The sequence below is a fragment of the Melanerpes formicivorus genome, unplaced genomic scaffold (assembly GCF_026170545.1).
Source record: "Melanerpes formicivorus ecotype bairdi unplaced genomic scaffold, bMelFor1.0.p_v2 SCAF_14, whole genome shotgun sequence".
NCBI classification, from domain to species: domain Eukaryota; kingdom Metazoa; phylum Chordata; class Aves; order Piciformes; family Picidae; genus Melanerpes; species Melanerpes formicivorus.
Window position 1 is genome coordinate 203,347 of NW_027142366.1, and position 20,307 is coordinate 223,653.

Consider the following 20,307-nt stretch of genomic DNA (forward strand, 5'->3'; position numbering starts at 1 on the left):
GACCTGAGACTTAAAAACACCAAAACAGACTTTAAAAATAGTAAGAAATACTCTAAAAAGAATTTCAAAAGTTTTTAAAAATAGAAAAATACTTAATAATAATAATAGACTTAAAAAAAAATAAAGACTTTAAAAAGAAAAAAAAAACTTTAAAAATAACAAAAAAAAAGAAGGAAAAAAAGAAAGAAATAGAAATCGCCACCTGAAGATACGCTGGAAGGAGGCAAAACCAAGCTAAATATGTATCTACCCCCCTGCAGTCTCCATGATGGATATATACATATATATATATATTTTTTATGATTAAGTTATGGACTCTGTATCGTAGCCCCCCTCTGTCCAGCTCTGCATCTTGGTGCTTCTCCCTGCTCTCCTGTGCTTCGCTCTCACCTCTGTACGCGTCTTACTCTTCCTGTTCTCAATAGTAGATGGCTCGTGGTGCTGTGAAGAAGTTTGCTCCTATACGAAGTCTGGCAACAAATATTTAAGGAAAAAATAAAAATGTAAAACCCCTCCTGGCTGCCAGAGCTGTTTGTGTCCCCAGGCAGCGCGCACAGGGGCTCCAGAAGCAGCAGCCGGTGCAGACGGTGGCTCAGAAAGCCAGCGGCCGTTGTGGTGGTAGCCACAAAAAGCCACTGGCCATTGGGGGGGATGGCTTCAAAAGCCATCAGCCACCGTATGTGGTGGCTCCAGTTGGGCTGATGGGGGCTGTGGGGCGCTGAGGTTCTGTCTTGCTGGGTGGACAAGGTATATGGTCAAAGGCCACCCTTTGGTGCCCCTGTCTTGGTGGTGCTGGCACTGAAGGGTGCAGCAGCCTAGGAACTGGGCCAAGGTCCTGCTGAGAGCCATCAATAAGTCACGCTGGGCGGGAAGAGCTCTTTCTGCTTTTATTGTCAATGAAGAAATAATCAAATCTCTATCACAATCTTAAAAACAGTAGAAAATGGGAGTAAAAACGCAACGGAGGCTTCGTCCTCTTTAATGTGGAGAGCATCGTTACAGGGGGTGAGAGTGGGGCTCGTGTCACTGATCTGAGAACTTGCTGTGGCATAAAAATCGTACCTGGCTGCTCGAGAGAAGACCTCAAGAAGATCCCAGATGGATCAGCCCAACATCTTGGCAGTTAGATGAAATCCTGGAGACAGAAAAGGGGTGGGGGGTCCCGACCCAGGGCAAGGCCTAATGTTCAGTTCTACCATTTACAAAGGAAGCAGCCTCCCAGTGTCCCTACCCCGGCCTGTGACAAGCTGAATCGGCATTCAGTCCCATCACCGTCCCAGGGCTGCGCTGCATCTACAGTGAGGTTGGTCCAGCCTGGAGAACCCAAAAGTTATTCCTCAGCTTGGTGGGCACACAGCAGAGGAGGGCACCCAGACGTGAGGAAGGCACCAGAACAGCTTCCTCTGCATTTCCATTCCTATCCAGAAGATCTGAGGGAATATCTGGAGCATCCATGGGCCAGAGCAGTCCTGAGGGCTGCCAGCCGGGCTCACTGTGGGTGAGGAGCTGGTGGGTGGGCAGCAGCAGGCAGTGGTGGGTGTGGAGAGGAGCTGCAGCAGATATCTTGGGGTGGTGGCAGCCACCCAGCAGGCCAGCAGCAGAGGAGGTTTTGGTCTTTCAGTGTGCAGGGCTTGTATGGCCTTCTTGCTAACACGTCCAGACCTGTGGAGAAGAGACAACAGAAACCCAAGGCAGTGACTTCTGAGCAGCTTTGTGAGCTTTCCTTCAGCCTGTGTGGAGCTTCCTTTGAGTTTCTAGCAGCCACAAAGGAGCTAACATCCCAGCCTTTCAAAACCATCCCCTGCTTTGTTTGAAGATGGCTCCCAGCTCATTGAATGTGTTCAGTTTTGGGCTCCTTGCTGCAAAGACATCGAAGGGCTGGAGTGGGTCCAGAGAAAGGTAATGAAGCTGGGGAAGGGTCTGGAGAACAGGCCTGGTGAGGAGCAGCTGAGGGACCTGGGGGTGTTTAGTGCGGAGAAAAGGAGGCTGAGGGGAGACCTCATTGCTCTGTACAACAACCTGAAAGGAGGCTGGAGCCAGGTGGGGTTGCATTCCTCTCCCAAGAAACAAGGGACAGGACAAGAGGAAATGGCCTGAAGTTGCCCCAGGGGAGGTTTAGGTTGGACATGAGGAACAATTTCTTCCCCAGAAGGGTTGTCCAGGCCTGGCCCGGGCTGCCCAGGGCAGTGGTGGAGTCCCCATCCCTGGAAGGGTTTCGAAGCCCTGGAGATAGGGTGCTGAGGGCCACGGCTGAGTGGTGGCCTGGCAGTGCTGGGTCAAGGGTTGGACTCCATGATCTTGAAGGGATGATTCTCCGATTCTCAGAATGCCCTGGCTCTAGCTTTGGACGAAACCAACCCACCCAGGGGGCAGGGGACACCAACCTTTACAGTGCTGTCCACGGCACCAGAGAAGAGGCGGCCCCTGGAGACTGCCAGGGCAGTGACGCTACCCTGGTGTCGCAGCAGCGTCTGAGTGCAGATCATGTTGTCCATGCTCCACACCTGCGGGCACACAGCAGGCATGAGCCAAGGGGGTGGCACACGAGGCCATGCTGCAGCAGAGGCACAGAGCCACTCCTGGACACCTACCCTCAGGGACCGGTCGTAGGACGCGCTGAAGACTTTGGTTTGATCCGGGGTGGAGATGACAGCCAGGGCATAGACTGTGCCCACGTGCCCCGTCAGCGTGCGGACTTGTTCCTTTGTCTCTATATCCCAGACCTGCAGGAGAAGAGCACTAGGGCTGCAGACCACCAACCTCTCCTCCAAGAGGTGTTCTCACACCTCCAGGGTTCTGGGTGAGCCACAGAGTGGCCCAGCAGAGCCACACCCCCATCTCCTCACCCCTCTCCCCCAGCCGCCAGCCAGCTCGGCCCCCTCAGCCCTTACATGGATGAGGTTCTCGTAGGTGCCACACACGATGTGGTGGTTTGTGACAGCGATGGAGTAGACACTGCCTCCTGATGTCTGCAGCACGTGGACACATTCCAGGTTACGGATGTCCCAGATCTGAAAGAGACACCAGAGCAAAAGCAGCATGAGACCCATGCAGGGACCCCTCCCTAGGAGGGAACTGCCTTTTCCAGCCACACAAGAAGTCAGCCCAGCTCCATGTGTGCCCAGATCACATCCTCAAGGACAAATCTGTCTGGCTGGGAATGCTCTGATGAGCAAAGTCCTGCTGCCTTATTTAGCTGCCCACCTTTGAACATCCAGGCTGAAAAAGTTGGTTGCACACCCTGTGTGTGTGACCCTGCACAGACACCTCCACACACAACCCAGCCCCTGAGAGCCCTAAAACCCAGCGCTGGGATTTATTAACACCAAGAGGGCAACTTCAAGTTCTCCCGTGTCACCTAGATGCTGTGAGGTGAGCTCTTCATCAGAGCCAAGGCAGCCTGAAAGCATTTTGGAAACCACCCATGGCTTTATGGTCACTCTGCAGCCAGCCAGTGCCCTTCTCCCATTATCAGCAGGGCTGTCAGTGCAGACAACACTGCGGCAGCTCTGGAGGTGTCACCTTTTATCTCAGAGAGCTTCCTCCAGCAGCTGCGCTCCCACAAGGAGCGGCCAGAGCCCAGCCTGAGTGCCTGCAAAGATGCAATCAGTGCAGCAAAAATGACGTGCCAACAGTGCTCTCGCCCCTCAGCAGCTCCCTTTTGTCCTGCTCCACCAAGCCATGCTGCAGAACAGACACCTAGAGGCAGAGGGAGGGCTGGTGGCTCACAGCTGCCACAAGGCTCAGGGTCTCTTACCTTGATGGTTTGGTAAGAGCCACTGTAAAGGTAGTTTTGGGAAGCCACCAGAGCTCGCACCCAGTGGTTGAGACCTGTCAGCTCCTTCTTCAGCTTCAGCTCGGTGCCTACAATATCCCAGACCTGTGGGAAGCACAGACAGACAGATGGACATGGAGAGGAGGCTCAATGGGATAGGACAGGTTAGCTCCATCCTCCAAGGCCAGGGGCAGCCCACTCTACCCAGCCAGCCTCGTGCTTGTTAGGGCTCCTGCTAGCCCTGGTTCAGCTGGGTGAAGAACGGCTTACTGGTGACTGTCCTTTAGCAGGAGGCTTTCACAGTTTTAAGACATCTCAACACGTAACAAATGGTGGGCCCATGACAACCTCAAGAAGTTCAACAAGGCCAAGTGCAAGGTCCTGCACCTGGGTTGGGGCAATCCCAAGCACAAAGCCAGGCTGGGTGGAGAAAGGCTCAAGAGCAGTCTGGAGGAGAAAGCCTTGGGGGTGTCAGTTGGTGACAAGCTCCCCAGGAGCCAGCAATAGCCACTGGTAGCCCAGCAGCCAATTATGTGCTGGGCTGCACTCAGAGCAGGGAGAGCAGCAGCACAGGGAGGGGATTCTGCCCCTCTGCTCTGCTGAGACCCCACCTGCAGCACTGCCTCCAGCACAATTCTGCCTGAAACCTCCAGCATACAGCCCAGCTCTCCGAGTAGTGCTGCAGGCCTGCTTGGCTCATCTGGCACTAAGTGGCTGGAGATGACAAAAACCCAAAGGCCCCAGGTTCTGCTTAGTGCTGTCTCATTGCTCCTCCAGCCTCAAATGCTCTCTAGAGAGCTGAAGCACTCCAGGCCCCAGATAAAGAAAAGAGCATACACCTCTTCCAGATGGACAGTCCCATAAGCTGCCTCACCAGGAGCTGGAAGCAGAGCCAAGGGAATCCAGCCAAGGCTTTAAAGGGCAACTCACAAAGCTGTTCCCTGGGTTCTGCAGACTTTAGGTGAAGAAAGCAGATTCAAGATCCTTTGGAGGGGGTTTCACAACAGGCAGTCTGAATCCTCAGGCAGTTTTGAACCTCAGACAAATTCCCAAGGGTGTAAGTAGGTCTGTTAGGGACCCAGGCACAGACACACACAGGAACTGCCAAGATGCTCCTACCAGCAGTCTCAGATTTGGGGAGACAGAAGGAACAAAGAGTTTCTTCAGCCAGGTCCCAGGGGCTAAACCTCTGCAGCACTGCCTGCCCTGGGAGCTGTTCTCCTCTACACGGCTCACGAGATGGTGATAACAAGGTCACCCACAGACCAAAATGCCACACTCTTCCCATTTGGCCACTGCTGCCTGACAGTTTGTACCACTGGTCCCCCACCAGCCCAAGAGGAATCACCCCAGGGCTCTACCTTGATGGCTTTGAGAGAGCCACTGAAGAGCATGTTGTGTGAGGAGACCAAAGTGCAAACAGGATTGTCGTGTGCTCGGATTGTGTTCACCTTCTGCAGGTTCTGGATGTCCCACACCTGCAAAGGAGAAGAGGCACACTGTGAGAGGCAGTGTCAGGACCCTGTGCTGCAGCCCTTCCTCTTTGCCTCTGGGAACCTGTAGGAGCCACTGTCCTGGCCTGCTCAGGACTGACCAGAAGGCTGCAATGGCATTCGGGGAGGTCTTGACAGGCTGGAGAGCTGGGTGGAAAGAAAACCTCATGAAGGTCAACCAGGGCAAGTGTGGGGTCCTGCATCTGGGAAGGAACAACCTTCTGCACCAGTACAGGTGAGGGTGACCTGCTGGGAAGCAACTCTGAGGAGAAGACCCTGGGAGTGCTGGGGACAAGTCTCCTGGGGTGCAGGAAGAGGAGTGTGATCAGCAGGTCGAGGGAGATTCTCCTCCCCTTCTACTCCACCCTAGTGAGGCCACAGCTGGTGCAGTGGACCTCGTTCTGGGCTCCAACAGAGGGAGTCCAGCAGAGGCTCCAAAGATGCTGAGGGGCCTGGAGCATCTCCATGAGGAGCAAAGGCTGAGAGCCCTGGGGCTGAGAGCCTGCAGAAGAGCAGCCCCAGAGGGGAGCTGAGCAATGCTCAGCAAGAGATAAAGGAGCTGTGGGGCAAGAGGCTGGGGCCAGACTCTGCTCAGTGGTGCCCAGGGACAGGACAAGGGGCAGGGGGCACAAACTGGAACCCAGGAGGTTCCACCTGAACAGGAGGAGAAACTTCTTTGGTGTGAGGCTGTTGGAGGCCTGGAGCAGGCTGCCCAGAGAGGTTGTGGAGTCTCCCTCTCTGGAGAGCTTCCAATTCCCCCTGGCCATTGTGACCCTGGACAAGCTGCTGTGGGTGCCCTGGATGATCCCCAGAGGTCCCTTCCAACCCTCCCCATGCTGAGATTCTGTGACACACAGAAGCAGGAAATCCAGCCTGCAGGAAACACCTAAATCCAAGCCAAGAAGAACTTGGCTGAGCCAGTGGCTAAAGCAGATGTGGGTGGTCAGTCTGGCATCTGCAGAGCCACACAGGAGAAAGGCTGCAGGTCCCTGCTCTAGAGCAGCCTGGGGATGGCCTGTAGATCTCCCAATACCACTGCACAGTGGGGCTGGGTACTCACAATTATGGTGCAGTCAGCAGAGCCGCTGTACAGCTTGTTCCTGTAATGTCACCAGAAAAGAAAGGGAGATCAGCAAGGGACAACAACGCATGCAGGCTCCCATCTTGTCCCCAGGCACCATGCTGGGCAGGGAGCTGCAGTCCCACAGCCTCACTGGATCAAGGCAAGGCAACAGGACAAGAGGAAATGGCCTGAAGTTGCCCCAGGGGAGGTTTAGGTTGGACATGAGGAACAATTTCTTCCCGAGAAGGGTTGTCAAGGCCTGGCCCAGGCTGCTCAGGCAGTGGTGGAGTCTCCATCCCTTGAGGGGTTTCAAAGCCCTGAAGATGTGGTGCTGAGGGCCATGGTTTGGTGGTGACCTGGCAGTACCAGGTTAAGCTGGACTCCGTGATCTTAAAGGGCTTTTCCAATCAAAAAGATTCTGTGGTTCCATTCTATGACTCTGTAACTAAAGACACCAACCCCAGGAGCAGAAGCCAGGTCCTGTGAGGAGGACAGGCTCTTGCTGGTGACCAGGGATGGAAGCCAGGAGAGCAGTGAGGCCAGCTCTGAGGTTTTTTTAAAGAGCAGAGGGGCAGGACATGCCCCTGGAACACAATCTTGGCATGTGCAGGACCAAGGATGGGAATTATAAGGGCATGACTCAGACTGGAGACTCAGACTGGAAACAAGGAAGAAACCTTGTACACTCAGGGTGGTGAGACCGTGCCCCAGGGCGTCCAGAGAGGGGGAAGAAGCCTCATCCCCAGAACGATTGCAGGTCAGGTTGGTTGGTGCTCTGGCAACCTGCTCTAGTTGCAGATGTCCCTGCTGACTGGACTAGATGAGCTTTGAAGGTCCCTTCCAGCCCAAACCACTCTATGATCCCAAGAGTCTGTGGTCAGGAGCCCCAGTGCTCTCCCCACTCCCTCCCTCTCCACTCACCCCTGGATGCAGAGTGCCAGTACAATTCCATCATGACCCTCCAAGGTCTTTTGGCACTTGTATGTGGTACAGGTATCCCACACCTAACAGGAAACACAAGGCAGCAGAGGGTCAGCAGACAGAGCACCTGGGGACATGAGCAGGATGTCACCAAAGCCACAAAGGAAGGAGGAAACAGGCTGTCACCTGCCTTCCACGCTCCTGTCTAGGGAATGAAACTGCCTGCAGAGGGCCAGGTAGAAGTTACAGAGACATTGGACAGCAGCATGAATCAGCCCTGTCCAGCTCTGTCTGAACCAGCCTAGGCCAACTCAACACTCTGATGCAGAGAAGCACCTCTCAGGTTCTGCCTTAGCAATCCTCACCACCTCCCAGGGCTCCTCTGCTGCTGCCAAGGTCCCTCCCAATGGGCACATCCTGCTCTCAAGAGAGGACAGATGGGAACGTGGCACCCAGAGAGGAGACAAAGCTGCTTTCTTCCACTAAAGTGCAGCAATGTCCATTTTCTTCCACGTGGCTCTTGCTATCAAAGAAATTTAGGAATTTAGGAAGAAATTCTTTCCAGTGAGAGTGGTGAGACACTGGCACAGGGTGCCCAGGGAGGCTGTGCCTGCCCACTCCCTGGAGGTGTTCAAGGCCAGATTGCATGAGGCCTTGAGCAGCCTGGGCTGGTAGGAGGGGTCTCTGCCCATGGTATAAAGGCTGGAATTAGATGAGCTTTAAGGTCTCTTCCAACTCAAACCATTCTAGGATCCTATGAAAAAAACTAAACCAAAGCTCTGCTGCTGGCAGGGATGGTCACAGCATGTGGCTTCCCAGCAGCCACCATGGTGACACTGGGAGCTGCTGTTGAGGCTGCACTGGAACAGTGCTGTCAAGTTGAGTTACTGAAAACAGGCCAAAGGAAAACAAACACGCCATCAAATGAGAAAGGAACACATCTGATCAGGGGAAAATGTGGGGTTTGTTTTGTTGGTTTGTTGTTTGGTTTTTTCACTAAGATGACTTTTTATAACAAGGGAAGACAAAATCAGAAGCCAAAATAGTCTTGGATGCCCTAAATACCATATAAAGCAAACCAGACAGTGGCAGGAATGAGATTCTAATCAGGGCTTTGCAAAAAACCACTCTTCTGTCTCAGTTTCACTGTCAAAAACTCTTTCCTTGCAGAGAATTTTGCCCAACCATAATTGAGTCCTGTGTCCAGTTCTGGGCCCCTCAATTTAAGAAGGACACTGAGACTCTTGAAGGTGTCCAGAGAAGGGCAACGAGGCTGGGGAGAGGCCTTGAGCACAGCCCTGTGAGGAGAGGCTGAGGGAGCTGGGGTTGCTTAGCCTGGAGAAGAGGAGGCTCAGGGGTGACCTCATTGCTCTCTCCAACTCCCTGAAGGGAGGTTGTAGCCAGGAGGGAGTTGGTCTCTTCTCTCAGGCACCCAGCACTAGAACAAGAGGACACAGTCTCAAGCTGTGCCAGGGGAAGTTTAGGCTGGAGGTGATGAAGAAGTTCTTCCCAGCAAGAGAGATTAGCCCTGGGGATGTGCTGCCCAGGGAGGTGGTGGAGTCCCCATCCCTGGAGGTGTTCAAAAAAGGCTTGGATGTGGCACTTGGTGCCGTGGTTTAGTAGTCATGAGGTCTTGGGTGACAGGCTGGACTTAAAGATCCTTGAGGTCTTTTCCAACCTTATTGATTCTATGATAATTGCAGAGAATCATTTGAAATTCTCTGGGAAAAACTTTTGGAACTGACAAACTCCTCCAGCCCCACAAACTGCAGCTCAGCTTCTGTGTCTCCTGAAGCACAGTCACAAATGCAAAGACAAGCAGAAGTGACCAGCTCTTACCTTAATGGTTTTGTCTGAGGAGCCACTGAAGAGCAAGTCTCCTATGGAGTAAACACACAAGCACCAGACAGGGCCCTGGTGTCCCACAAAGGTCCCCTTGCACTTGAAGATCTGCTGAGGATCATAGGCTACAGAAAGAGCAGGGCAGGAGAGAGGTGGGAGAACAATGAGTTTGGAGGGGACTGGCCTGACAGGTCATCCTCATACTTCATGTTGTCACAGGCCAGAAGGAACCATGAGACCTTCCCAGTCTGGCTGGAGGACCTTCTGTCCCACCCTTACAGCCAATCAAATTATTGCTTTGGGCTCAGGACTCATCTCCCTAATGCAGCTTCTGGGCTGGACCTAGGGAGGCCAGAGATGCAGAGTCCACTTGGCATCCTCTCCCAGCAGCACTACGATCCCCTCTGGCCAACACTTCTGGCCGACTCTCCCACCAGTGTTATTTCCCTGCAGCAGTGGTGACCCTATGACCCAGGGCTTCTCCCTCATCTTGCCTCGAAGGGCTCAGTGTGCCCTCAGCCCTAAGCCAGCCCAAGAGCAATACTCACAGCCGAGGATGCCCATGTTGAGCCGAGCGTTGATGTGCGAGAGCTCATCCTGGAAACCAGAGGAAGCTGCATGAGCTGCAGGGCCCCTGAGCCCAGCCTGCCCTGTCTCAATTCTCCACCACCACTTGAGAGCCACTCTTGCCTTTGGACAAGTCTTGATTCCCTGCCAAGGCCCTCCCTCAGCAGCTGTACATCTGTGACCTCCCTCCCAGGACCATGGGGCTCTGGCAGAACCTCAAACCAGAACCTCCCCGGTACGACCTGAGGCTGTTGCCTCTTGTTCCGGTGCCTCACCAGCCTTACGGGGAAGAAATTCTTCCTGATGTCTGATCGAAATGGAACGACAAAGTCTCTCCACTGCAGCAGAAGCCTAACTAGTAGCAGAACCAGCTCACTACATGCAATGTCTGCACCATCCCAGGTCCCAGCCCCCTCCTCACATTCAGCATGGAGGCATCTCTGCGGAACTCCATCAGGTCCTCACTCAGCTTGCTCTGGTTCTCATCCAGCACATCTACAAGAGATGGACAGGCCCACCAAAGTCAGTGACAGTGTCCTGGGGAACAGGCAGAGGACACCTGCTGCCACCTACCCTCGGAACAAGAAGAGAGGAGAACCCACTGCTGTTATCCACAGGGAAAAGCAGACGGGTGCTGCTGCTCAAATGCAAATTGTACTTGGATGCTGAAGACACAGCAAATGTTGGAGCCAAGACAAGGCTGGGCACAGCAAAGGTGTCCAAGAACATTCCAGCTCCAGGATGGGTGGTTATTGGACTTGCTGATGTTTATGGGGGGCTGTGCTCTTGGACTGCAGAGGACAAAGTCACAGGAGAAAGGTGGTAGCTGCCTGCAGACACTTCTAGGACTTCCACCTGACTGCAGGATTAGGTCCCATGATGTTTTGGAAGCAGAGGAGTTGAGGAAACCCCTGTCTGCTCCCCTGCACAGAATATCTGAACTTCCTCAAACCTGCAATGCACCATCCTAGCAAAGAGTGCCCTGTCCCTGCAGCTCTGACCTGAGCTCATCTGCTGCAAACTCACCAAACTTAAGCTCCAAGTTCTTCTCCAGCTGGTCGATTTTCTCTGAGAGCTTCCCCAGCATGGAGCGCAGGAAGGCAATCTCCTGGTCCTTCTGGGCCATTGCCACCTGCATCTCATGGAAGCGATCATCTGTCTGCTGCAGGAACTCCTTCAGACCCTCAAACTTGCAGGTCTCCAGGTGGGTCTCATAGGTGTCTTGATTTCCTATGAATGTGCACCTGCAAGGAGAAGGCAGATGTTGGCTGGGGCAGGGCTCAGGCTGAAGACCTCCTTGCTCAGCTGGCTCCTCAGAGAGAGGTCTGAGCCTCTGTGGGTTCCCAGCTGATCTGCTCCTCCTACCAGAAGCTGTGGTTCACCATCCTGTAGGGTGCAGGGCAACAGAGAGACCAAGCAGCTCCCATTCTTCCAGTCAGTGCACTGGCCCCAAACTGAACTGCCTGCCTGTCTAGGGAGTTGCAAGGGAAAGCAGATCTTGGGCAAGAGACAGAATGTGGTGTCAGTCCAGCTAAGAGTCCAGCCTGGGAGTCATTAAAAGCAGTGTTAAAAACAGCAGCTGCCCTCAGTAGATACTGACTGGGGCCTGCAGAAGGGCAGCTCTGTCAGGACTCGCCTTGCTCTGCTTCTGCCAAGATATATCCTCCTGCTCCAGAACCTCAGCTCTGTGTCCTGCAGGCAACATTCAGCCCTGACTGGGGTGACCATCAGCCCTTTGAGGCTGAGCAGCACTTCCCTTGCCCTGAAAGAAGGACTGGTTTGAAGGACACCGTCATGGTGTTTGCATTGCTCTGGTGCTCATCCTCCTCCCTGAATGGCTTTGGCCACAACCATGGTTCTGCCTCTCCTTCAGCTGGTTGTTCTGCCCACACAACTCTTCATCCTCCTCCTCAGCTGCCAGCAGGGCAGCGTGACTGGCCTGTTCTCAACAGGAGTCTCAGGTCTGCCTTCTGCAAGCCCTGCAAGCCTGATCTCAGCCTCAGGCCAGTGAACAGCTGCTCAGAGCCCATGGGGCTATCTCCCAAAGCAGCTCAGAAATGAGCACAGTGCCTCCACCTCCTGCCCACCACAAAGCAGCAGCTCCTTACCCATATTTGGAGTGGGGACACTTGATGTGCTCACACTCTTTCAGATGTGCCTCCAGGTTCATCTTCAGGAGAGGTGGGCAGCTAGGGTTGTTGGGGCAGCGAACAGGCCTGTAGTCACAGCTGCTTTCATGATCTCTGTCCAGGGAGAGAGGCAGGAACAGGGAGATTCAGCAAAAATCATAGAATCACAGAACTGGTTTGGTTGGAAAAGCCCTCCAAGATCATCGAGTCCAACCACCAACCCAGCACCGCCACGGCCACTGAACTATGGCCACATGGTTCTTGAACACCTCCAGGGATGGGGACTCCACCACCTCCCTGGGCAGCCTGTGCCAGTCCCTGACCACTCTGGCAGCAAACAAATTGCTCCTCATGTCCAACCTAACCCTCCCCTGGCACAATTTCAGGCCATTTCCTCTCATTCTATCACCTGAGACTAAGAAGAGACCAACCCCCACCTGGCTCCAACCTCCTTCCTGGGAGTTGTAGAGAGCCAGAAGGTCACCCTTCAGCCTCCTCTTCTCCAGGCAGGGCAGCTCAGATTACCAACAGCAGATTGCTGGTGGTGGAAACCTTTCCCACTGCTAACAAGCCACTTACTTCCTGGCACTCAGCTTAATGGTGAAGGGACATCCCCGGGGGTCCACCTCAAAGGCAGCAGGCTTGCTGCTGGCGGCGGGCCGGCAGCCGTACTTGCAGTGGATGAAGAGCTCCCCGATCTGCTCCGCCACCGCGATGTTGTTCACCACCACTGTCAGCTTGGCATTGTCCACAGGGCACTTCTCTGCCAGTAGAGAAGTGGAAGAGGGAAAAAAGGGAGAGTCAGCAAGGATTGAGATGCTGCAGGAAGCATTTCCAGGAGCTTCAGAGTGGAGATGTTTTTCTTTTGCCTTCCTGGGCCAAGATGGCCAACTGCCAGGCGGGTGGCAATGAATGCTGACTCGAGGCCTGCATGCCATCCTCTCTGGCATATCTGGGGGCTTGGTGAGGAGCTAAGAGTTTATGTTAACCCACAACAATTTCATCTAGATGCCAATACAAGGCGGCCACACTAACCCAAGGCTCCCTTGTGCTTGCTGAGATGTGAGAGGACTCACAGGCCATGCTCACAAACCACACAACCCACTGCCCACCCAGGCCTGGGACTCTGCTGCCAGCTGGACACTGCAGCCCAGAGAGGCTGCAGTGAGGCAGAGACAGGAGCTCTGAGGGCAGAGGCACCACCGAGCAACAAAGAGTAGCAACTGCAAAGCCTTCTACTGCAAAGCCTTCTGCTGCTCATCTGTTGGTCAGGACTGACGCAGCACAAAGTGGTGACAGAGCACTGGTGCAAAGCAGAAGGACCCTTATGTGTGGAAGATGAACATCTTCAGGCAGAAAGAGCTGCTGGTTTGCTGGACTCCCTGTGGGAGCTCCTCAGGGCTTGCTGTTGCGGTCATACTAAGGGTTTGGCTTTGTGCTAAACAAGGGCTTTCCAAGGAGGTCCCAGGCTCATGCCAAAGAAAGTCTTTGTTGTAGTATATAGTCCATACCAAGCAGGAGCTGCTTAGAGCAGGCCAGCAGCCAGGCGCTTGGGCTCCATCAGGTTTCTGGCAGAGCTGGGTGAGCTAAAGCAGCTCTGTGTGTTGCTGTGCAGGGGCTCAGGCAGAGCTGGCACTAGTGGGCTGCTGGGGAGGAAGGAGGGGTTGGATGGGTCTCTGCCAAACACAGCCCCCCCTGTTCCTTAGGCAGCCACAGAAAGCTTTCTGTCAGAAACCAGTGGGTCAGCTCTGGGCGAGGCATGCATTATCCTGGGATTATCCATGGCATATTCCAGGATTTGAGAACATCCTGTGCCCAAGATCTGGGCACAGCTCTTTAGTACCCATGCTAGAGCGGCTGGGAGCTGCAGAGCCAGTCCTGCCCCAGCCCCTGGCTGCCAGTTTGGGTTCAGCCTGTCAGACATCTTTCTGTGCATTTCTTTTTTAAGTGAGAGCAAACCAAGCAGAAGACAGCAGCCTGGTGGCTGTGCCACACCAGAAGAGCTCTGCACTCACCAGATGTTAAGGCACATCTTCTGCAAAACGTGTGCTGTGGAGACAAAGAGGAACAGCAGTGTCAGCCTTGACAATATGGGACAAACTATTCCCCCTGGCTAAGGATGGGAAAGGTGGGAGGCAGCAGAGCTTGTGGGCTCAGGGGCCTCAGCAGCTGCCTGCTTCACAGCTCCTCTGTCTGCTCCACAGGGCAAAAACCAGCTGCTTGCTCAGGCAGATATGACTGAAATACAGGTCCTCAAGTTGCACCAGAGGAGGTTTAGATTAAATAGCAGGAAAATTTTCTTCACTGAAAGGGTCATTAGGCACTGGACCAGGCTGCCCAGGACAGTGATGGAGTCACCATCCCTAGAGGGGTTTAAAAGCTGTTTGGATGAGGTGCCAAGGGACACGGCCTATGAGTTGTGTGCAGAGGGATGTTAAGTTCTGGTTGGACTTGATGATCTTAAGGTCTTTTCCAGACAGATGATTCTGTGGTTCTATTCCTGAGAGTATTGAGCACATAGTTTGAAGCTCTGAGGGCTCTGCCCTGATCAGGGTCAGGTCATGATCACAGTGCAAGCCCAAGCCATGGGTGTGTTCTGCCACACTGATATGCAGAGACTCCTAGAATGGGTTGGGTTGGAAGGGACCTCAAAGATCATCCAGCTCCAACCCCCCTGCCATGGGCAGAGACACCTCCCACCAGCCCAGGTTGCTCAAGGCCTCATCCAGCCTGGCCTTGAACACCTTCCAGGGAGGGGACATCCACAGTCTCCCTGGGCAGCCTGTGCCAGTGTCTTCCCACCCTCCCACACTGGAAAGAATTTCTTCCTTATGTCCAATCTCCCCTGCTCTGGTTTCAAACCACTGTCCCTTGTCCTGTCACTCCAAGCCCTTGTCAAAAGTCCCTCCCCAGCACTCCTGTAGACCTCAGAGCAGCCCTCTTAGAGCCTTTTCTTCTCCAGGTTGAATAGCCCCAACTATCTCAGCCTGTCCTTGTGGCAGAGGTGCTCCAGCCTCTGACCATCTTTGTAGCCTCCTCCAGACCCACTCCAACAGTCTGCATGGAGTTTCTTCTCTCCTGCAGTCCATGTCATTCCTCTCACCTCCCTGAGAAGTCTTCAAAGGGAAGAGCTGGGAGAAGTCACCATTCCTGGGGGTGCCTAAGAAACATGAGGCTATGGCACTTGAGTCCAATCTTCAACCTAACACCACCATGGCCCCAATGATCTTTGAGGGCTTTTCTGACCAGAACAACCCTGTCTCCCCCTGTCCTTGGCCTGTCAGCCCATCACACATAGCCATTCCTCTGTAGCTCTTCTAACACAGCTGAAGCTGTCCTGCTGCCAGCTGCTTTGTAAACACATTCAATCCACTGACAACTTTGCCACTTGAAGCATCTCTCTGTTATTACAGCAGAACAATTCAAGTAGCAACAATAAAGTAGCAAATACAACCTGAAAATGAATACAAAGAGAGAAACAAAGGCTGCAGCATTTCACTGGCCCTGAACTTGCCCTGTGGGTTCCCTGGAGCCTCCTCAGCCACATTCCCAGTGTTTGGCAGCAGAAATGGAGAGGCTGCAAGTCCCTCTTCAGAGCTGTTATCTGCTGCCCCGCTCACGTGGCCTTTTCCTGCCCTCTGCAGCTGCATGGTGCTCTCAGCAGAGCTGCCAAAGCAGGACTGCAGATGAAGCCAGCTTGCTTCCTGCAGCAGACTTGATTTTTCCATATTAACCACTAAATCTCAGCATCTCCATGAAGAGCTGCTCACTGAACCGCTGGAGCCAAGCTGCACACCAACTTCCAGCACCTTTGGGGATAGCACTCTCACTACAATAAACAGCCCTGCTCTCTGCTTTCTGCTGCTCCAGCTCCAGTCAGGCCATCAGAAGCATGTTAGAAGCTAGAAGCCTCCTAGAGAGACTGTCATAGTGCCATCTTTCTTCATCTGCAGCCCAGAAGCAGGAGCAATATACAGCTTCTATTAAATCCCAGGAAAATGGGATATTGAAGAATATTCATCACTCTCTGTGCCTTTCATTAGAGGAGCTCAAGTCCCTCTGCAAGCATTAACTAAATGAATCTTCAAGACATTCTTCTTTTATAAGACCACATTTTCTCCACAGCTTAAGAGCAGCCCTTCCTGGGGAGGCCAGGAGGCAGCTTCCCCCCACCCCTGCCCCCCAAACCCTTTGGGACAGGGAATGAGGAGTTTTAGACCTCAGTGAAATCACACCAAGAAGACTAAGGGTGGCTGGGAGAGGGAGGCTGATAGTGCTGCTCTCCTGGGAGAAGTCAGTCAGGCTTTCCTGGGTACAGAATACCCCACACCCTCCTGCAAACAGCTTCAGAGCTGCCCTGGGGGCAAATTCAACACCTGTTCATCAGCACCCCTGCTCCAGCTTCCCCAGGCAGAGGGCCTCCTCTTTGCTTCCTCAGGTACTGGGGATAGTCAGGGCTTGCCCATAGCTCAGACAGGACATCTGTGGAACCCAGAGCACTGCCTTACCCCACAGGTTGTGATGACTGGATCCTTGAACACACTGCAGCACAGCTGGCAGCAAAGCTTCACAGAGGGCTGTTCAGCAAACACCAGTGGCTCCTGCAGAGGAGGGGAGAAAGGGACAGAGAGAGCACAAGGATCAATCCAAATGCCAGAGCCTCCAGCGCTGCAGAAGGAGCAGACCCACTCTTTAGCAGTGAGCCTTGGGGAGCCTGGGGCACACTAGGGACTCATTATCTCAGAATAAACTTCTGTCTGGACCTGCTGACCTCCAGTATTTAAGAGAGAGGGGAAGAATGAACTTGGAATGGCTGGAGACCCCCAGCTCAACACAGACTGGGGGCCAGCAGCAGCTGGCAGGATCAGGACCCAACATCAGCTGCACAGACCAACTGTTTTGCCACCAGAACCATGTGAACAACACTGCCTGGTACTTTCTCCTTAGTTGTACTGAGCACTTCCTTAGCAAAAGTGTTCCCTGTACCAAGCCTGGAGTTTAGAAGTTGTTTCAAAGCAGCTTGTCCTTTTGTATTTCTGAGACATCCTGAAGGAAAGGCTCTTCCATTCCCTCATGAAGCAGAAGCAATCTTGTTTCTGTTGCAGCAGGCTCATTCTCCAGTTTTGTTAACCATGTGAGACTGCAAGAGCACAGGCTCTGAGCATGTCCTCCTAGAGCAGCCCAGCTCCCCCCTCCACACCAGAAGAGGGCTTCACATTTCAGAGCACTTCAAATCAACCCCAGCAGCTGGGGCTGTCTTTTCACCCGGTGCTGCTCTCCAAAATGCAAACACAAACCCCTGGCCTCCTCACTGTCAAACACACCCTTGTATCCCAGATCTGTAGCAAAATGTTGCCTGATCTTCTAGGCATCCAGCTTGGGGTTAGTTACCAGGTCACAAGCTAAACTCAGCTCAAAAGTGTCTTCCCCTAACAAGAGTCACATGTGGACAATTCCTTGCACCGCTGGGACTTACAGTCCCACCTCCTGGGGCTTACAATTGAGGCAGTGGCTGCCACACAGCCCAGGGCTCTGAATCAGTGGGGAAGGGTATTCTTTCTGCCCAGGGCTGGACCACCAGCCTAAAGCTTTGCAAACCCCTCCTGCTCTGCAGCAGAGCCAGGAGATCACAGGGCTTTGCAGAGACTTGTTTTGAGAAGCAGAAAAAAACCCCACCATTGTTCCCCTTTACAGACAGGGAAAGGGCAGATGAGGAAGCAAGGTAACTTGCAGAAGTCAGTGGTAGAATTAAATGAAATTAAAACCAGGAGACCTGACAGTCAGGCTTTTCATTCCCAGACACGAGGGGAAATCTACCTCTGCTAGCTCTATGTGCTCACAGGAGCCTACTAAGCTACTCTTTTGACATTGAACCTCTTCAGAATGCTCCTTCAGACAACCCCAAATACCTACTGGCTCCTCCTCTTCCTCATGGAGTGAGAATGTGGAGCGCAGGGACATGTTGGACTCAGAGTGCAGCGAGCGGACGGAGATGGCAGAGTCGGAGCGGCGTGGAGTGCTGATGGGAGGCTTCAGAGAGAGAAAAACCACTTCTGGTTACTGCAGACAACTCCTCCTGCTCCAAACCCGACACACAGACTTCAAGCTCAGCATGTGAACATCCCCCTGTAGCACAGCTCAGCTGCCTCATTTGCTCACGTACTCTGCCAAGCTGTGCTGAGTGTCCCCCAGAAGCAGGACAGGTACGGCTCAGGCTGGACTTTACTCCAACAAGCTGCCATTTACATCCCAGGCACATCAGGCTCTGGAAGCTGGATGGTTCTTAGGTCGATGGTTGGACTCAATCATCTCAGGAGGTCTTTTCCAACCAAAACAAGTCTGAGATTCTAAGGTGCGCCCATCCGTGTACTTACCACCCGCAAAGCAACACTTTGGCAGAACTAATCCTGGAGAGAAAGTCTTGGAAATCTCCCCCAGAAACTCCTGCAGTCCCTAGAAGCTCTGCAGCAGCAGCAGCAGCACTTGTTGTTTCACTCCCTATCTAACTTCTGCCAAATTTCTTTGCGTAAGCGTGGAGACTTCCTCCTATTCAATTCGGTGACAGACAGGCTCTGCCGCTTCCTGCTCGGGAGCGCACAGGGCAGCCACCAATCAGGAGAAACCCCACTGCTCACAGCAGCCTCGGGGTTGGCTCTGAGGGAATGTTGCCCCTGGAATATTAACCAGCAGTGCATCTCCAAGGGGTGAGGAGTGGATGGAGAGCAGCCCTGCAAAGAGGAGCTTGGGGTGCTGGTGGATGAGGTGCTTGGCGTGAGCTGGAAATGTGTGCTGGAGCCCAGAAAGCCAACGGTGTCCTGGGCTGCATCAGAAGCAGAGTAGCCAGCAGGATTCTGCTCCTCTACTCTCCTCTTGTGAGACTCTGTCTGAGTACTGTGTCCAGCCCTGGAGCCCTCAACACAAGGACATGGAACTGTTGGAGAGGGTCCATAGGAGGCCACAAGGATGATCAGTGGGTGAGAGCACCTCTGCTGTGAGGACAGGCTGAGGGAGTTGGGTGTTGTTCAGCCTGGAGCAGAGAAGAATCCAGGGAGACCTTAGAGCAGCCTTCCAGTACCTGAAGGGGCTCCAGGAGAGCTGGGGAGGGACTTTTGACAAGGGCTGAGAGTGACAGGACAAGGGACAGAGATTTGAAACTAGAGCAGAAGGGACTGAACGTTAAGGAAGAAATTCTTTCCAGTGTGGGAGGGTGGGAAGACACTGGCACAGGCTGCCCAGGGAGGCTGTGGGAGCCCCCTCCCTGGAAGGTGTTCAAGGCCAGGCTGGATGAGGCCTTGAGCCACCTGGGCTGGTAGGCGGTGTCCCTGCCCATGGCAGGGGGTTGGAGCTGGATGATCTTTGAGGTCCCTTCCAACCCAAACCATTCTAGGATCTATGTTGTGCTGCAAAGGTCACCCCATCTGGGCTGTGGAGACAGCACTACCTCTCTGGTTACAAAGCAAACAAGGCTAAGACTCAAGAGACCTCAGCTCTACACTTCTGTTTCCCACTGCTGGCCTGGCTCTTTGGACTGAGTTTTGCTGCACTCCTTGGATGTACAGTGGCCTAGCAGCATGGGGTCAGTGCTGTGGTGGAGGAGCTGTATTTGCCAAGGACACCAGGGAAATGTTCAAAGAACTTTTTTAAAAAAATATATAAGTAAACAAACCCCCAACCCCATGCTCACAAAAACCACAGCAAGATGTCAGGGCAACAGAAGGACCTTTACAGGATGCTGACAACAAAGCTCTTTGCAAGCCGGTGTTGTAGCTCCATGGTATTGCTGACCCCAGTCTGTAACTGCAGCAAGAGCAGTGATTGCTTTATCCCTGGCTTGGAAGCTACATCTTGCAATCTGACAAAGTCTACTCATCCTTCATTTGAAGTCTACTACTAAAAGGTGCTGGTGGTCATGAGATGTTCTGGAGCACTAGGGACAGGAGAAGGCCTCAGAGCTATCCATCCATTCCCTGAGGTTTGCTTGGCTCTTGCTGTTCTTAACTGATTTAGCTCATTTATTTTCTCTTTAAGTAGCTAACCCTGAGGCCCATTAGATCACAAAATTCCCCCCAAAGAAGGGATTGTGAGGGATGAGAAATGTGAGTACAAAAGTGGGAAATGCTTTTCTACAGAGGTGTTAAGATGTGGGAATGGTTTGGGTGAGAAAATCCTGAAGATGCAATCCCCAGGAGCTGAGCACACTCCGGAGTGTCCAACATGCCACTCTGCAGGCTCAAAGCCTGCTCCCTGTGGTCAGAAGCCCCATCTGGAGGTGGAAATAGGAAACCATTTTCTGATCATTGCTGCAGGGCCAGTTCCAGACTGACTGGCCTTGGTCACAGCCCTAGAGCCTGCTGACAACAGGTCTGCTTTCTCCCAAGCTCAGGAGATCCGGAGCCCACTGCTCACGTAGGAGGCAAGCATGTCCTCTCAAGCAGACCTCTTGGATTTGTAGATCCTGGGCTTTATAGCAATGTCCCATCTTCAAGCAGTCTGAAAATGAGCACCAGCAGTGCCAGC

At 53.3% G+C, this 20,307-nt stretch overlaps 1 protein-coding gene across 5 annotated transcripts in view; it reads right to left on the reverse strand.

Annotated features, from left to right (window-relative positions):
• Nucleotides 1–868: 868 nt before the first annotated feature.
• LOC137445062 (E3 ubiquitin-protein ligase TRAF7) overlaps nt 869–20,307 on the reverse strand; it is a 29,678-nt gene continuing 10,239 nt past the window's right edge. For 4 of the 5 annotated variants that reach the window (XM_068146464.1, XM_068146465.1, XM_068146467.1 and 1 more), the window contains 17 exons: nt 17,704–17,820; nt 16,299–16,391; nt 13,806–13,839; nt 12,370–12,553; nt 11,770–11,904; nt 10,688–10,905; nt 10,083–10,156; nt 9,643–9,691; nt 9,092–9,219; nt 7,253–7,335; nt 6,329–6,368; nt 5,137–5,253; nt 3,758–3,880; nt 2,892–3,011; nt 2,592–2,723; nt 2,385–2,504; nt 869–1,662 (listed from right to left, as the gene is read on the reverse strand). In XM_068146464.1, coding sequence (XP_068002565.1) covers nt 1,648–1,662; nt 2,385–2,504; nt 2,592–2,723; nt 2,892–3,011; nt 3,758–3,880; nt 5,137–5,253; nt 6,329–6,368; nt 7,253–7,335; nt 9,092–9,219; nt 9,643–9,691; nt 10,083–10,156; nt 10,688–10,905; nt 11,770–11,904; nt 12,370–12,553; nt 13,806–13,839; nt 16,299–16,391; nt 17,704–17,820 — 1,782 coding nt within the window. In that variant the 3' untranslated portion in view covers nt 869–1,647. Of the gene's footprint in view, nt 1,663–2,384; nt 2,505–2,591; nt 2,724–2,891; nt 3,012–3,757; nt 3,881–5,136; nt 5,254–6,328; nt 6,369–7,252; nt 7,336–9,091; nt 9,220–9,642; nt 9,692–10,082; nt 10,157–10,687; nt 10,906–11,769; nt 11,905–12,369; nt 12,554–13,805; nt 13,840–16,298; nt 16,392–17,703; nt 17,821–18,164; nt 18,337–20,307 lie in introns of those variants that run through there. The other variant, XM_068146468.1, reaches the window with a different exon arrangement.